The sequence below is a fragment of the Sphaeramia orbicularis genome, unplaced genomic scaffold, assembly GCF_902148855.1.
Source record: "Sphaeramia orbicularis unplaced genomic scaffold, fSphaOr1.1, whole genome shotgun sequence".
NCBI classification, from domain to species: Eukaryota; Metazoa; Chordata; class Actinopteri; order Kurtiformes; family Apogonidae; genus Sphaeramia; species Sphaeramia orbicularis.
The window spans coordinates 122,221-140,805 of NW_021941640.1; the positions used below are offsets into that span (position 1 = coordinate 122,221).

Genomic DNA, 18,585 nt, shown 5'->3' on the forward strand with positions numbered 1-18,585 from the left:
TAATGCTTTATGGACTGAAAAAAATTATTAAAAAAAAAAAAAAAAAAAAAAAAAAAAAAAATCCATCCCAGATCACGTGGTATTTTCACTGAGGCGGAAATGAAAGTTCACTAGCGACGGCAGCGGAGCACAGCTGAAAAAGGTACGCCAAAGATGACTTTAAAGCAGCATTTCTCAGCCTGTCAATAGATGTAACGTGCTCTTTCATGAACCATGGAACTACCAACACATATGTAGCCGTTGTCAGTTGATTAGAACAGGTTTTATTGGCGTGTCCTTTTATAAAATCACCCTGCGAAGCTGGCTGGCTAACAGTTAGCATTAGCTGCTTAGGTCTGTCAAGTTAGCCAAGGTTAGCTGTGCTAAACCGGAAATGAAGTGAAATAATGTCGACAGAAGGCTCATAAAGGTAGAATAAATGGACTGAGTTGTACACCGCACTGTGTTTAACCACGTAAAGCTTATTCTTATTTGGAATGACACGATTTACTACATGTAGTGTGGCATTTTTGTCACGTAAATTTGAATTTTCCGTCACAGTTAAGCTAATGTTGTTTATATGTTGGAAGTAATTGACCGGAAGTTCCAATGTTTTCTTTACTGTGGTTAACAGCGATGCTTAGAAATGCCTCGGATCGTCTTCCGTGTTTGTTGTGCGCAACAGCCAAGGGTATTTAAACAGAGGATGAATAAAATCAGTCTGTCCGGTACAGCTTTATATGTGATTCTTCATGTATAGTCAGAATAATAAGGTTGATTTGTTGAGGCGTGTATTAATCTAACGCGTCCAAACCGGTCAGGGTGTTTCACAAGGTTGTCGGAAGATGCTTTTGTTGTTGTATCTCTGATGTGTTCATGTGCAGCCCAGGAGCCGGATCCCAGGTGATTGTGTAGGTATTAACTCTGCATCACTGAATTCCTCGGTTGGATCCTATGTGTGGCTCACATGTGGCCTGGATCGCAGGGTTTTGTGTGGACTCAGGTTGAGATGCCAACACCAGTCACCTTGGTGCTGCAGCAAGTAACGTTACACTGATGTCAGGGTAGAGGCAGGCTGTCAGACCTGCATCCCTGACCAGTGTCTTTAACCTTCCCTTGTCTAAAGACAGTAGAGATCAATGTTAACAATAGACTAGAGTTGTCCTTGCATTATGCAGTTCCCTTTTTTGTACCCAGCAGGCAACATCTGTGACTTTGCTCAAGGTGATGTTGGTAGGGTTTTGGCACTCACTGTGTCAGTTGGTTTCTGTTTCTGCTGTTACTCAAAAAAAAAAAATACAGTACTAATCATTACCAAGACCATATTCTATTTAAATATAATTTGTGTTTAGATCTTTGAACTCAGTACTTATTTTTGTTACATTTCCATTCTCTCCCTACATTTAAAAACAAATATCTGTAGTTTGTGCATCTTACAGTATCAGAACAGGATTTATTTTGGTCATAATAGATAGATAGATAGATAGATAGATAGATAGATAGATAGATAGATAGATAGACTTTATTTCAAACATTAGTGGGCAAAAGAGGGAAATGTCTAAAACATGCAGGATACCAGCCCTCGAGGACCAGGATCTGACACCCCTGATGTAAACAATACAAAAGACATAACAAGATAAAATGATGTAAAAGAAGTCACAAGTTCTGTTGCAGGCGTTGAAAGCTGATATGTACTTTGGAGTAAAGTTAATGTGGGGTATCCTTATTTGATTTACAGTTAGAATGGTTTAATGGTCTTCAAATGATATTAGTACGATGTGAGGTTCAGTGTTAGTACAGAATGTGTGGACTTTTCCATCTCTGTTCAGTTAAATGTGTGTATTTAAATGCGTGAATTTGCTTGTGTTTCAGAGCTGTGATGCCATGGCAGCTGCCAGTGTGAGCAGACCTGGCAGTGCCCAGACCACTGAAAAGTCTCAACTGATCTTGAAAGGTAATTATCATCATTCTGCTGTCATTTCATTGACCAGCAGGAGAAAGTCCTCCTTCTGTTCAGACACGTCTCTGCATTAAAGGCTGCATTATGTTTTGGTGCACAGCAGGCTGGTCAAAGTCATTTTCTTTCAGGTTCCACATTCAGCCCAATATGGTCTCAGGTAGGTCAGACCAGTAAAATAATAACATAATAACCTATAAATAATGACCACAATATTATGCTTCAACCAATCATTACTACATGTGCATTACAGATCAGATCTCCAAAGGCACAAAACATTTAGTAATAGGCATTAAATTGTTAAAATGCCATTTAATTTTCTTTAGACATTTCAGATTGTTCATATTTGTTCAGGTTATTTACATTTTATTGTTAAAGAATACTTTGTTAATGTAAATATATATATATATATATATATATATATATATATATATATATATAAATTAATGAGTTTTTTTGCACTAAAACAAAGAGAAAAATTGGAGTTTTATTATTTATAGGAACAATGTAATATTTTTTTTTTTCCACATTTAACGAAGAAGAAAATTTAGAGTCAGTATTTATAGGTTATTATTTTACTTTAGATCATATTGGTCTGAATGTGGAACCTGAACTAAAACCAGTTCAATGTACTTGACCGTTAATATCTTGAGCGTAATATTTGCACTTTGCAAATTCATCCCATGGGCTGCTTTTTGCCCCTGAGCTGCATGTTGAACACCCCTGGTCAGGTTGACTTGGTTAGGAATGAGCCCTGTGTTAAACATCTGAGGTTTACACCATGTTTGATCACTCAGGTAGTTTTTAGAGGGAAACCTCGTGACTCTTAATGACAAATATAATGAAGTGAGGACAGGATGCAACAGCAGTATCCTGTTGTTTGTGCTGAAGACAAATTCCACTGGTATATTTTAATTTATAAAGCAGTTTTGGGGAGACTTCCTTCTTATTTCATGTGTTTGACACCCCTGGTGTACAGGGTGTTCATAAAGTCTCTTTACAATTTAACAAATTCATTACAAAAACAAATGAGTAGACAAATCTGTGGAAATTATTACAAAATGAAAAATAGATATTCAAGTTTTTTTGCCTCATTTAATCCACCTCTATATGGGACCATTAGTTGAATGAAGCACATCCAGACAGTACTGGATTTGTTTCCATGAAGGTCATCCAGTTGTGGTGCCACATATTCAGTCCAAAGGTCAACATTTACAGTAATTGAACTCTTGTTGAAGAAAAATGGACCAGTGGTTCAATGGCACATGGTCCCACAATGTGATTTTAAAACTCTGATAACCACTGAGTACATAGAACAAATCTGATTAACGTATCTCATCGACTAGTTTTCTATTAAACTTTTTAAATTGTAAAGAGACTTAGTGGACACCGTGTATATTAGACACTGTGTATATTAGTGTGTTCATTACAAGTCAACAATGCTGACAACTACAACAATGCATCCTCTTCCTTTTAAGAAACATCGCTCATAGTACTTCCCTTTTCAGATTTTGGCTGTAATTACTCATGCTCAGTGGAACATTTTTAGACCTGGTCTCCTGTTGTTTACACAGTAGAACTGCTGCTGTTCAGATCGGCTGGACAGTGGGTAGAAATCAGGAAATACACATGCCAGTGTTTATTTGTGTATGTGTTTTTTGACAGTCAGATACTCCTTTATGATTTGCGGCGTTGACACGCAGCACAGTAATCACTAAGATTTTTTTTCAAGGTACTATCTCAGGTCTCTGATTACTGCCCTAGACACCTTTATCTTATTCCACAGAGTAACTATCTTTGCTACGCCCAAGGCTACGTCTGCACACCTGCAAGGTGCATGACCATAGGTGGCCTCTAACCGACTCCAGTACCCAATAAGTAGGGTCCGGTGAACTGGGCTACTACTAGAGGGGGTCACTTATTTTAAATGATCAACTTACCACTTGGGTTTCGGGTGGAAGAACCAACACCGGAGAAATGAAGAAATTCACCAAAAAGAAGGGTTGAGGTTTAAAAAGTTAAAACAAAGCTGGGTTTATTAATTCCAGCAAAAATAGAAAAAATTACAAAAATGCGAACATCAAAGAGAAGTCAGTTATCCACTAGTATGTCTTACGACAAACTGAACTTAGAGAAGTTTTACCATCTCTTTTTATAGTCTTTAGTGATATCAGAAAACTCCCCTTTACCAGTTATGTTCATTTTGTACACACACATTATTGGATAACTTTTGTTACTAGGCAAAAACACATATTTGCCCGATGTGAGGGCAACCAATCACAATCCAAGTTTAAGCCACTCCATGTGGGGTGCTGGGGTAGAACAGCTGTATGCGAGAGCAAGCACATATACATATGAAAATTCAATCAGCAGTCATGCACCTGTCTTGTTGCACCTGCACAGGATGTTCATCTGAAAGTTCAGTCCTAGCTTATGCACTTGTCCTGTGCACATGCACTGGAAGTTCATGTCATGCACATCAACCACAGAAAGTCCCCAAAGTTTCCATGCTCTGCAAACTTGCACAATCTGTCCCAGACCGGTGGACACAGACTTGACTTCTCAAGACAATTTAAAACAATATGTCAGAGCAACATCATTTTATGCAACAATATAGCAATTCTTTTTAAGCAAAGCTATTTTGATGGATATAAATTAATAGAGCTAGGCATTGAGCATCAATCCTTATGCAATCATAGAGCCTTTACCTGGTGCAGGACAGAATCCTGAGATACCCCGCCAACGATCGTCTGTCAATCGTGCCAGGCCCCGTGCCCGACAGTGGAATCTGCTGGGATTTGTGGTACATCATCTGAGGTCATATTTTAGCTGCATGGAACTTGTAGAATTGTTCCTTCAGTGACGTTAACACATATAGAGCTGCAGTCAGAGCTACTCAGCCTCATGCAGCTGCTGTCAGACTCTACATGTTCACACTGGAAATGTAAGAAACTCCTGTCATTAGACGCATGTCCATGGTTTGGTTCACTGTCTCTGTCTGTGGTGTTCCAGAGTGTAGCCATAGCCCTTCTGTTTATCATGTTATGGCCTACAGGTACATTATACGGACAAAAGTATGTGGACACATTGAAATCAGGTGTTTCTTCTCTAACAGGGGTCTGGGATACAAAACAATAATGACTAATGCCATAATATAGATTTATATTGGGATAAATATCATTGCATTGCATCTGTAAAGATAGTTTTTACTTAATTTTTCTCAACATTGATTTTTTTTTTATCCTTTGTTATGATTTTAAATGTTCTACCTCTAAATTTCTAAAAAATAAAAACAACTAAGTTTCATGCTCTGACTGTAAATAATTTTCTTCCACAACTAACCATCTACTTTCTTCACATCTCACTGAGGAAGAAAATCTGCTATTAAACTTGAAGGAAATATTGATGTTTCTAAACTATATGGACAAAAATACTGTATTGGGACACATCATGTTACAATTTTGTCGTGCTTTTCCAAATATCTGCAGGGGACTTTTCTCTCCCTGGTCGATGTCCTTCTCAACCTTTCTCCTTCCAGTATTTACAACTGAAATACAACTATCAATGAACTAAATGAACTGGAAAAATACAGATATAAACAGCGGGAAAAACAGCACTCCCCCTCAGTAAAACTCCATAGAAACGCAGCAAAAACACGCTGTTATAACACTCAAAAACAGCACTATCACTATTATACACAGTTATTTCTAACAAATCACCAAGAAAGCATCGCTAAAACATGACTAAAATGCTACTAAAAGTAAACAAGCTCTCCTGTTTCTGTCTCATCACCTGTACTCTCCTCTGCCTGCTCTTACACAGTTATATAGTGTTAGCCTGTATAGTGTCGGAAAGCTCAGAATCTCAGCTTTCTGATGCTGTTTGAATTCTGTGGCAGAAACAGTTCAGGAATTACAGTAATTTGAATGCTGTAAAGTGCAAAATATGGCACTGGAGCAATTGCTGTCATTAAAGGGTTAAGGTGCAATGGGGATTGTATATGGGGACTGTATGGGGAACGTATATGGTGATTATATATGGGGATTGTATGGGATTGTATATGGGGGGTGGAGCAGTTCAGCAGGCTCTTGCAACTCTTGAGTATTTAGTTGTTTGACAGACTTGGTGTGGCACTATAATTGTTATGCACAAAATTCACTTTTGTTTAAGGGGAAAAAAAGGATTTTATTGCCGCTTGAAATGTTTGTTGATACTAAATATAAAGTTGTTTAACTTTGTTATACATTCTAATTGTTGTGCACCAAATGTTCTTGTTAAAGGAAAGAAAATGTTTGTTATTGCTGCAATAAATATAATTAAGCCTTTTTTTTAAAGTTCATAATCTGACTAGTTGCCTATTGAAATAGTCATTAGTTTCAGCTATATTATTGTCCTAATACCAAAGCATCTGAGATGCAGGATGCATCTTCCGTTGGTCTTATGTTGATAACATCACATGGTGGCATCATGTATCCAGCATCGTGTGCTGTTGTAATAATGTCACATTATCCATTCATGGCCTCCTCTTTAAAATTTAAAGGCTGCCTCCGTCTTCTGCTGTCCTTCTCTTTTTGTGTTTTCTGTGTTATCGCTTTTACTCTGCTCCGTATGAGCCACATTCGATATGATTATCAGAGTTAGAATATTGCATTAGTCCCAGAGGGAATTATTGGGTGTTATAGTTGCTCCCTACAAGTATGATAAGAAGTAGCAGGAAATAAATTATCAGTACTACAAAATCTATCTATCTATCTATCTATCTATCTATCTATCTATCTATCTATCTATCTATCTATCTATCTATCTATCTATCTATCTATCTATCTATCTGTCTGTCTGTCTGTCTGTCTGTCTGTCTGTCTGTCTGTCTGTCTGTCTGTCTGTCTGTCTGTCTGTCTGTCTGTCTATCTATCTATCTATCTATCTATCTCAAATATACATATTGAATACTTTATGAAAACACACTTAGAACAGCAATTAGTACAATATATATTAAACAGATATGATCAAAATGATAAGAAATATACATAAATAAGTGTGCAGATGTGCATGCCATGTAATGTCTCAGATTTACATATATTTGCATATATTCACACCAAATGTGCAACAAACAGAGTCTAACAGTAGCTGTGTTTATACATTCTCTAATATTTGACCAACAGATTGAATAACAGCTCATTCTGAATAAAAATGTCCTGATCAGAGGGAGTATCAGTGTCATCAGCATACATCTACATCTTTTCCTGCTCCGTCTTTTGCCGGGCCTCAGCTTCAAATAAGAGTGTTTTCCTAATCTATCTGGCCTGGTTAAATAAATGTTAAATCTGTAGACCCACACCTGAAAATTCATTAATGTAAACATATGAATGGTGGGGCGTAGGACGGTGCTCTGAGGGATCCCATTCTCAGTTGACTTAAACACAGACCTATGATCACTTGAATTGTCTGTTAACTCCAGAAATCAGATAATGATCGGAGTATGTGTGGATGTAAACGGGCTCATTGATCAGCAAGCCTTCTAAGAGCTCTAAATGGAAATCTCCCATAAATCTGTGCAGCTCATAGAGGCTGATGAAGGAGGTGAAAACATGTAGGAACAAGACCCACAGATGTCTGAGATGCATGACTGTAGTGTTACAGAATTGTGGGGAGACAAAGACTTTTTTTGTCTGTCATATAGCCTTTTTTTTTCTGAAAGGAGGCCAGAATGTACTTTTTAACTCACAGGCTGAAATTAGCCTTTACTCATAATGGTCCAGATTTTGATGGTTTAGAACATGGTAATGGTTAGAGAAATCAATATAGCTCCTATTATCATTATATACAAAGTCATATATGGACTTCCATTTGGGTCCTTGACCTCTGACCTTGAGTGACCTTAAAGGGTCAAAATGTAGGTCTACAAGGTCTAGATTTCAACAAGCTTCTCCAAAACTTCTGATTGGATTAATTCCAAATTTTGTATCTTCTTTGGGACAATATCTACAAAGTTTGTTCACAGTTTCGAGAAATTTTGGTTTAGATTTGGTTTAGATGAACTGGCGAAATGTCCAGGGTGTACCCCGCCTTCACCCCTATGTAGCTGGGATAGGCTCCAAGCAACCCCCGTGACCCTAGTGAGGATAAAGTGGGTTCAGAAAATGAATGAATGAATGGTTTAGATTTTACTTACTTACTTATTTATTTATTTTTTACAAATGTTTGAAATATTCAAACTTTGCCTTTCCTTCTATTGGTCCATATTTTGGTGGTTTATAACACATAAATGGTTACAGATGTCAGTGTAGTTCATATTGATCACTGATAGAAGTCATATATGGACTTGAATTAGTTGAATTCTCCTCCAGTGAAAGTCCCGCCCACTTCTATTGGGAGATTGATCTCCTGCATCCAGACCACAGGACTCTAACAGAACAGAACCTGACAACCTCACAAATTCAACTGGGATTGATTCAGATAGAACATGACGCTGACATACAGGGACACTGGAACTATTTTTTTTTTTTTTTTTTTTTTTTACTGAGGCCTGTCTTTATCTCCTCTTTCACCCTTTGGGTTTATTTTTCTGTGTCCAGTCCTGCCATTTCTATCCCATCAGTGTCATTTACTGCAATTTGATGGAGCAGTGACTCATCTCCTGTTTTAGTTCAGTATTGATCTGCTCTCAGACTCTCTCTCTACCTGCCTTCCACCTCCTGTTCTGTTCTGTGATGCTTCCATTTCTGCTCCTCCTCCTCCTCCTTCCTTCTCCTCACCAGATGTGTATGAGTTAGGAATCAGTAGAGCTGCTAATGTCTCGTCTGCCTTTCTGTCTTCGTCATCGTTTACTCATCTGGTCTTCAGAGAAACACAGCGGGCTGGCTGGTGTTCAGATGGCGTCGCAACAGTGATTCTAGGAAAAACAAATGGGTTCATGTATGACTGACTAATGTTGTAGAAAGATTCTCAGCAGGATGACATCCGTCCTGCAGAGGTGTCCACAGTCTGTTCTCCAGTAGCAGAACACATACTCAAAATAAGGAGATGGAACAAAATATGCACCAAATCATGGTTTTGACTTGATGAAGTTTTTGTTGTGGTTTTTGCATAGTTTTACATCATTTTGGTCTCGTTGTGTCCAATACTTTGATTTTGCATCGTTTTTGTCTTTTTGCATCTTTTGCGTTGTTTTTGTCTTGTTGCATCTTTAGTGTCGTTTTTATCTTGTTGTCTTTTGCGTTCTTTTTATCTAGTTGCGTCTTCTGCGTCGTTTTTGTCTTGTTGCGTTTTTTGTACTGTTTTTGTCTTGTGATGTCTTTTGCATCATTTTTGTCTTTTTGTGTCGTTTTTGTCTTGTCACATCTTTAGTGTCATTTTTATCTTGTTGGGTCTTTTGCGTTTTTTATCTTGTTGCGCGTTTTGCATTGTTTTTGTCTTGTTGTGTCTTTTGCGTTTTTATCTTGTTGTGTCTGTTGTGTCGTTTTTGTCTTTTGTCTTGCATTTTTATCTTGTTGCGTCTTTTGCGTTGCTTTTATCATGTTGTGTCTTTTGCGTCGTTTTTGTCTTGTTGCGTTTTTTTGCACTGTTTTTGTCTTGTGATGTCTTTTGCATCATTTTTGTCTTTTTGGGTCGTTTTTGTCTTGTCACATCTTTTGCGTCATTGTTCTCTTGTATCTTTTGCATATTTTTGATGTTGTGCATTTCATATCATGTGTGTCTTGCAATTTATATTTTCATCTTTTTCCGTCTTTTGTGTTGTTTTAGTCTCGTGTCTATATTGTTTTCATTTTGTTGCATCTTTTACATCATGTTGTGGACGTTTCAGAGCTGAGTTTACTTATTGTATGAGATGATTTACTGATGAAACTGAAACACTGGGGCATGATTGTAATATTTTCTAGGTTAAACTCTTGTAAATTTCCTGATGCTGGTTCCTGAGGTCCTGCTTTACCTCGGTGTTGACTTCTTGCCTCTCTCTGACCATGTCGGTTTTTCCTGAACCTCAGCCTCATCATGAAATGAATGAAAAGTGCTTCTTCTTTCTTCCACTAGAGAGCGACGTCTGTATTCATCTGTTTTCTCACTACGCCGACAACACACATTAGATACTACCACAACCAAAAAGAACATATTACAGTGAACTGTGGCCCCATCCTATGGACTGTTTTTTAATTTTATTTTTATTCTATTTAACCTTCATTTAACCAGGCTGGTCCCATTGAGATGGGGGAGCAGCAGCAATACAGTCAGATCACTACAATTTTAGAATAATAAAAGCATTTGTAAACACAGAAAAAACTTATAGAATCAGTGGAAACATTTACAGACCAACGGCCTTGATTCCAGAGTTTTAATGCTCTCTTTAAAACCATTAAAAGGAATCAGTGTTTGTAGATGGAGCTCAGTCTGAAGCTTGTTCAGGCTTCAGGAGATAAAAACCTCGAAGATTTCTTTTCTAATTCTGTCCTTATCTTCAGAACAAACAGTTTCAAAGTGTTCATTTAGTGGAGATTGTAATGTCCTTGATTCCAGGTTAATAGTGAACATAAGCAAAGAAGGAAATCTCCCCAAAATTGCTGTAAAATAAAATATACCAGTGTCATTTATCTTTAACATAAATGCCAGGATGCTGCTGTTGAATCCTGTCCGCACTTTATATTTGTCATTTTGAGTCACTTGGTTTTCCTCCACAAACTACCTGAGTGATAAAACATGGTGTAAACTTAAGATGTTTAACACAAGGTTCGTTCCTAATCAAATCATCTAGACCAGGGGAGTCAAACATGTGGCCCGGGGCCTAAAACAGGCCCACCAAAGGGTCCAAACCGTTCCTGTGGTATGAATTTGTGAAAAGCAAAAATGACACTGAAGATATTAACAATCAAGGATGTTAAATAATTTTAGTTCAGGTTCCACATTCAGACCAATTCAATCTCAACTGGCTCAAAGCAGTAAAATAATAAAATAATAACATAATACAATCTCATCTGACGTAGATTAGATGGGACTTTATTAATCCCACAATGGAGAAATTCACTGGTCAAGGCAGGAACAGGATAAAGTGCAGCAGAAAGATAAAGTGTAAAAGACAAACGCTATGAGAAATAATGATAATAGCAGCAAGTAATAAAACCTTTATAGACTGTGTACATATTATTAATTATCTTCTTTTAAATAAATAAATAACAACAGCCGCTGTTCAGGGCTGGTTTTGGCTTTGGTGCCTTTTCCCTACGTTTTTAAGAATGTCTTATATATTCTATATCCAGGTGTCCTTGGTGTTCTACAGATGATCAGGTTCATCATGTACCAGGGTTTTCTGGTGGTTTTCAGATGGTTTCAGTCGTTGTAGTTGTGGTTGGACTGTGGACTACTATTACAAAGACAACACCATCATCCTCATCAGAACCAATGGACATGTGTGTATCTGCAGTGTTTAATCCCTCTGTGTGTGTGTGTGTGTGTGTGTGTGTGTGTGTGTGTGTGTGTGTGCAGTGGTTTCAGCGAAGCCTCAGTCTCCGAAGCTGCCAAACCGTCACTCTCGGCTCAGCTCCTTCGTGGAGGTGACGGCCGACGGACTGACTAGTGAAACCAAAAAAACAGGCAAACGCAGCGGACACCTAGAACTACAGTGGAATGAAGACCTCACCCTGTAAGAGCAACACACACACGTATATATACACACGTACTGTTATAGTGTTTATATCAGAACATAGTAATCAATTACATAAAATAGTCTTTTGTTACACAGAAGCGTATTATAGCAGAGACGTCAAACCTATTTTAGTTCCGGTTCCACATACAGCCTGATGTGATCTGAAGTGGATCAAGAGTAAAAGTAGAATAATAACCTATAAATTATGTCAACTCCAAACTTGTCTCTGTTTTAGAGTGAAAAAAGTCAAAGTACATTATGAAAATGTTTACATCTACAAACAATAACATGAACAACCTGAAAGTACTTAAAAATAAGTGCGTTTTTAACAATATTCTGCCTCAGTTTATCATTTTCACATGTACATTATAACTTACAGATCACATTGGATCTACAAATACACAAAACATTTAATAACAGGCAGAATATTGGGAGAATTTTATAGTTTTGAATTTATATTTATGTCATTATTCATATTCATTTTTTTTTTAATATTATTGTACTGGTCTGACCCACTTGAGATCATATTAGACCCTGAACTTAAATGACATTTGACCATTACTGTCTTCAGTGTAATTTTTTCATTTCGCAAATTCATAGAATAATAACTAATAAATAATGTCAACTCCAAACTTTTTTCTTTGGGAAATATCGGCTTGCTGTTGTAACTGTGTTTTAATAGAGTATTTAATATATAAATGATATGTATAAGTAAAAAAAAAATGTAATTAACTGATATATCAATTAAATTGTTATCTTTGCTTCCAAAATGCCTCAGAGTTGGTTTTTACTTAATTTCCCTCAACATTTATTTATTTATTTATTTATTTTTTATCAGTGACTGATTTTAAATGTTCTACCTCTAAATTTCAAAAATATTTTTCATGCTCTGATTGTAAATAATAATGTTCCTCCACAACTACCCATCTATTTTCTTCACATGTCACTGAGGAAGAAAAATCTCCCATTAAACTTTAAGGAAATATTGACGTTTATAAACTATATGGACATAAATATTGAGACACCTCATGTCTACAGCTGTAAGACGTCCTGTTTATGATGATTTGACATAGAAACATCAATATTTCCTTTAGGTTTAATGGGAAAAATAAATCAATATTGAGAGAAATTAAGTCAAAACCATCTCTGATACATTTTGGAAGCAAAGATAACAATTTAAACCAAACTAACCAATGCAATGATATTCATCCCAATATAAAACTATATTCTGACATTAGTCATTATAGTTTTGTATCCCAGACCCCTGTTAGAAAAGACACCCTTCAATTCAACGTGTCCACAAACTTTTGTCCATATAGTGTAGATTCTATAGGAGAGGAAACACAGGCTCTGGTTTTAAGACGGTGTGTGTTTGATCGCTGTACACTCCTGTGCTGACAGTGCATTTGTGTTGACACTGTCTTGTATTTGACAGTAATGTGACGCCTCAGAGTCATTTGGATCTGAAGCTGTGGAGCTGCCACACCCTGAGGAAGGAGCTACTGGGCAGCGCGACAATAGACCTGTTGGATACACTGCGCACACATGACGGCAAGAGTAAGGACACACACTCAGACCGTTTACATACACATGAAAACACTGACCACGGAGCCTGTTTACATGATCAGTAATAATCTGATAGCTCCAGAAATTAGATAATGATCAGAGTGTTAGTGTGTGTGTAAACGGGCTCATTATCCGATTTCTGGAGTTATCAGATTATTATTGATCATGTAAACTGTATAATCTTTTATGTCATTGAATTGTGACAACAGTCAGAATTCTGCACTGGAGGAGGCGGGACCCAGAAAGATCCATATTTCGCTTGGTTTTCTTTAAATTTATGATAAATGACCCAAAAAATGAAGAAAATGTTAATTTGTAATCATTTTGTAAATTCTTCACTCATTTTTATATATTTCATTGATAATTTTGTTCCTTTTTGGCTTTTTTTCCCCTAATAATTTATGATAAATGAGCCAAAAATGAACCAAACTTTCTTAATTTAACATTAGGTTTTACTTCATAGCAGTTTCACAGGCTAATGTGCAGCTGGAGTCTGTGGGTTTAAACGTGTCCTCAGAGGCAGGTCAGGATTAGAAACAGGATCACAGGTTGAAATCCAGTTCATTTTTTCCATACATAAGGTTGGACTCAAAGTTGGAGCAAATCTATGGGTTCAGCCATTCTTCCAAATAAAACATCTACAGCCCCTTTTCCACTGTAGGAACTTTAACTGTACCTGGATCCACACTCAGTTCTACTGTGTGTCCGATAGATAAACCTTATTGATCCCAAACTGGTAAATTCCATTAATTGCATTTTGTCATAAGTATGTCCTCAGTGATGTCTTTATAGGTGGTCATAAATTGTGGGTTGACTCTGTTTACATATCATTATCCTCAGTGCATAATTGCTTAAGTTATTCACTATATGGACAAAAGTATGTGGACATGTTGAATTCAAGTGTTTCTTTTCTAACAGGAGTCTGGCATACAAAACAAAAATGACTAATGTCATAATATAGTTTTATATTGGGATAAATATTACTTTGATTATTAATATTGATGTTTCTATGTCAAATCTTCATGACCTCATCTTACAGCTGTAGACATGATGTGTCCCAATATTTATGTCCATATAGTTTAGAAACATCAATATTTCCTTACAGTTTAGGGGAAGATTTTTTTTTCCTCAGTGAGATGTGAAGAAAGTAGATGGTTAGTTGTGGTAGAACATTATTAATTGCAGTCAGAGCATAAAAAATATTTTATAAATTTAGAGGAACGTTTAAAATCATAGTCATGGATAAAAAAAAATAGAAACAAAATCAGTTTTGAGAGAAATTAAGTCCAAACCATCTCTGAGGCATTTTGGAAGTAAAGATAACAATTTAAACCAAACTAACCAATACAATGATATTTATCCCAATATAAAACTATATTGTGACATTAGTCATTATTGTTTTGTATCCCAGACCCCTGTTAAAAAAAGAAACACCTGAATTCAACATGTCCACATACTTTTGTCAATATAGTGTACGACTTAGTTAATTATGCTATGAGGCTAACGATAGTTTGTCCAACTCAGCTACTGTTGTTCTTTACCTTATTGACCACTCATCCTGTCTCTGCACCCCCCACCCCTAAATCCTCTTCTCCAGTGGAGAACGTCCAGCTGAGTCTGGTGCTGCAGACGGAGAACAAAGGCTTGGTTGTAGCGGGAGGCGAGCTCAACGTCTGTCTGGACGGGATGGTTGTTGATCTGGGCTCGTTGCCCAGTGGCAGCACGGCAGCAGACAGTGAGTCGCACCTTCAACACATACACACACTCAGAGATAGGTGAAGGAGAAGCAATAACACAGGGAAGATCACAGCTGTTGTGTCCAGAACAGGCACTGTTTTATGGACCTACAGGCTTTAGATGAAAGAAGGGTCACATACAAACCAGTGGGACCTAAAACAGGTCTGGGGGGTGAGCATTGTTTAAAGGAAGTTCTATGATCATTATGTAATTCTTGTGATGTTGTTACATATTTTGGTATGGCTTTAGGGTTGTGCAATAGTTTTATTTATTTATCTACTGGTGCTGTGTCCCATGTTTCAGTATGCCATGTTATAGCATCGCTGTCACGTGTCTGCAGTGTTATTTATTATTATGTGTCTGCACTCAGATGTCTTCTGGTTTGTGCTATGTTCTCTGTATGGAGTTGCAGCCCATGTACACTATTACCTACGACAAATTTTCCCCCATCGACAATAAAGTATATCTTATCTTTCTTAACACTACCATGTGTATATATGCATGATGCTCAATACATAAAATATATATATATAAAAAGAGGTCCGATCAGTCAAATAATAATAATTAAGTGTAATTTTAACAATATTCTGACTGTTACTAAATATAACATACAGACCAATATGATCTCAAGTAAAATACTGTCATAATAACATATAAATAATGACAACTACAAATTTTCCTCTGTTTTTGTGCAAAAAAAAAAGTCAAATTACATTGATATTTGTTCAGGTCATTCACATTTTCTTATTTGCTCTGACTCTTCTGCTCCTTGATCGTCCAATCACATGTCCATGTTATTGAGCGCCTTCTATATGATTGGACGAACACTTTAACATAAAAATACAAGACTAGAAATAGTAAGTACCGGGACGTACCTTTTCTTTCTTTCTTTCTTTCTTTCTTTCTTTCTTTCTTTCTTTCTTTCTTTCTATCTATCTATCTCTCTATCTCTCTCTCGCTCTCTCGCTCTCTCTCTCTCTATGCGACCTGTGCCTGTTTTTAACTTCATTTCCCATCATGCAGTGTGGTACTGCGCTTCTGTGATTGTAAGGCTGTTGTATTCCAAAATGACTAATATCTCTGAAAATATTGGTCCTATAAACTTGCCGAGATATTTCACGTGGAAAGGGGACTATCCCTCAACTGTAGGTACCAATTTGGACAGTTAAAATGTCTACATTTGTCAGAATTGTGCCGACACTCACACAGACGCTCTTAGACCGTCCTGTATTGTGATACAGATCAGTGTGCAAACATATTGTTTTGTGTAATTGTGATTATGAGGTTATAAGGTGGAATTACACAATTAATGTCTTCAAAGAAATTATACCACACATTCAATTTGAAAATATAAAAGAGAACTTTGACTGGATGAATTATGGAGAGCGGTTTCTCAGTGTGATATTTTGGAAATCCAAGGCTTTGGCCCATCAGTGGAATTATATTAAAGCAAACATGCACACAGTGTTTCCCACAGAAGTCCAGACAGTTTATTAACACAGAATGAACCACCACCGTATTAAAGCGTTTCTCCTCCGCTCACTCTTTCCCTTCCTCTTCTATTAAATGTTCAGTAATATTGCCAACAACCACACAGACACACGCATATGCAGTATTTCTACACAAGGATGTTTGTGAGTCTCTCCACCCTGCTAATGTTTTTTTGTTTCCCCTGAGGATTGACATTATGTAGATGACAACTTTCCAGCCCAACCACAGTACGCATTTTAGTCTTTGTTATGGTCATGGGTGTAGTATTTCTGCAGTGACATTACTGTACATATAATTAATACTTAACCCTATAAGGACTGCTATTACAACAGGCCTAGATTTATTAGTTGTTGTTTTTTTTGTTTTGTTTTGTTTTTTGTTTTTTTGTTTTTTTTGCAATAAAAGGAAAATGTCTTTTTTGCCAATTCTTTTGCACCTATTTTCAGGAAGAGCTCAACTTTCAGTATCTGGACAATAATTATCATTAATGAAAATCAAAATTGCAGATTAAAACAGAACAAAATAATGGAAAAAAAAATTGGAAAACTAAATATGAATTGAATAATAAAAACTACTAAAACTATAAACTAACTAATAAAAACTAAACCAAATTTAGCAAAAATAATGGAAAGATGAACAAAGCCAAAGAAAAATTTTATAAATGATGTGTAGCGCATCTCTTTGTGCCCTTGTTAGCTCTCTGCATATATATCGAAAATATTTACAGCTAAAATACAACTATCAATGAACTATACAATCCGGGAAAGTATAGATAATAAAAACTGTGAAAAACTTGAGAATAAATACAGCAAAACTGGACAGAAACACATCAAAACACACTAGTAGAACACTCCAAAACAGCACTATCATTATGTATACAATTATTTAAAAGAATTCACCACTAAAACCTCACTAAAATGCTGCTTAAAGTAATAAGAAATCTTCCATCTCTCTCTCACTGACTGTACTCTGCTGCTCTGTGCTCCGCCCACTTCCACCCCTCCCCCTCAGCCAATGCAGGCCTCTACCCTAATGTATTATAGACAAATAGAAAGAGCCCAATCTCAGCTAAAAGATGATGTTTGAATTTTGTCGATAGCAAGAACCATTCAAGAGTTACGATAATTTGAATGACCTAAAATGCAGAAGGTGTTGCGGGAGACGCACGTGGTCTTAAAAGGGTTAAATTCTTTGGGACATTGTTTTTTTGTGTTTTTTTTTTTCCTGCATCTTCCCTCTGTGCATCCTAATGATAGACGGCTCTGATGTCACCATTAGTTGCAGGGACCCTGGAGGTTCAACCAGGCTGGAGTATCATTGTGGTGTATGGTGTACTCTAAATATGTACCGTCATCTAAAACCAGTTCAGCTGTTACTGTGGGGAATAATTCAACCACCACTAATGACATGTCAGCCTTAGATACCTCTTAAAATCCCTAAAACTCTCTCTACATGTGGACACGAGGCGCAAACTTGGAGAAAAATAAAGTACACCCAATTACACCTTAATGTAATCGACCAATAGTCACTAGTGTCATTAACATCCACCCTCTTCCACAAACCTACCAAGTTCTTCAACCATTCCAAGTATTATCTGTTGTCATTTACCACCGTCTGCAGATGTTTTTAACCCCTTTAGGACAATTGTCGCTCTAGCGCCACAATTTTTGTACACACCGTCATTCAAATTACCAAAACTCCTGGACTGTTTATGCTACCTGAAATATGAGATTGGGTTGTTTTCTGTTACTGTATTGGGGTAGAGGCCTGCATTGGCTGAGGGGAGGGGTGGAAGTGGGCGGAGCAGAGAGCAGCAGAGTGCAGTTGGTGAGAGAGAGATGGAAGATTTGTATTACTTTTAGCAGCAATTTAGTGGTGTTTTTAGCGGTGGATTCCTGTAAATAATGATATATAATAGTGATAGTGCAGTTTCGGAGTGTTCTACTGGTATGTTTTGCTGTGCTTTTGAGTTTCACTGGTTTTTTGTTTTTTTTCTCCTTTTTTTTCCCACTGTTTTTATCTGTATTTTTACAGTTTGTATAGTTCATTGATTTTAGTTGTAAATATTACATAAATGTGTGTATATACACCTTTCTCATGTGTTTTCTTTTCTGTATGTCTCCACCTTTTTACTTGAGTATTTGTTCTTTCTTTGCCCTTTTGTGTTAACTCTGTATCTGTTTTTACTCCGTTTGTTGTGTTTGTCCCATGGCTGCTTATT

General features: G+C 36.8%; 1 protein-coding gene across 1 annotated transcript in view; it reads left to right on the forward strand.

The window, feature by feature from the left end:
• Nucleotides 1-94: 94 nt before the first annotated feature.
• LOC115416662 (NEDD4-like E3 ubiquitin-protein ligase WWP2) overlaps nt 95-18,585 on the forward strand; it is a gene marked incomplete at its 3' end in the record, with an annotated part of 31,784 nt that continues 13,293 nt past the window's right edge. Inside the window, exons 1-5 of the mRNA XM_030130509.1 lie at nt 95-142; nt 1,852-1,933; nt 11,411-11,567; nt 13,006-13,127; nt 14,734-14,871. Of these exons, the coding sequence (XP_029986369.1) occupies nt 1,864-1,933; nt 11,411-11,567; nt 13,006-13,127; nt 14,734-14,871 (487 nt within the window). The remainder of the gene's footprint in view (nt 143-1,851; nt 1,934-11,410; nt 11,568-13,005; nt 13,128-14,733; nt 14,872-18,585) is intronic.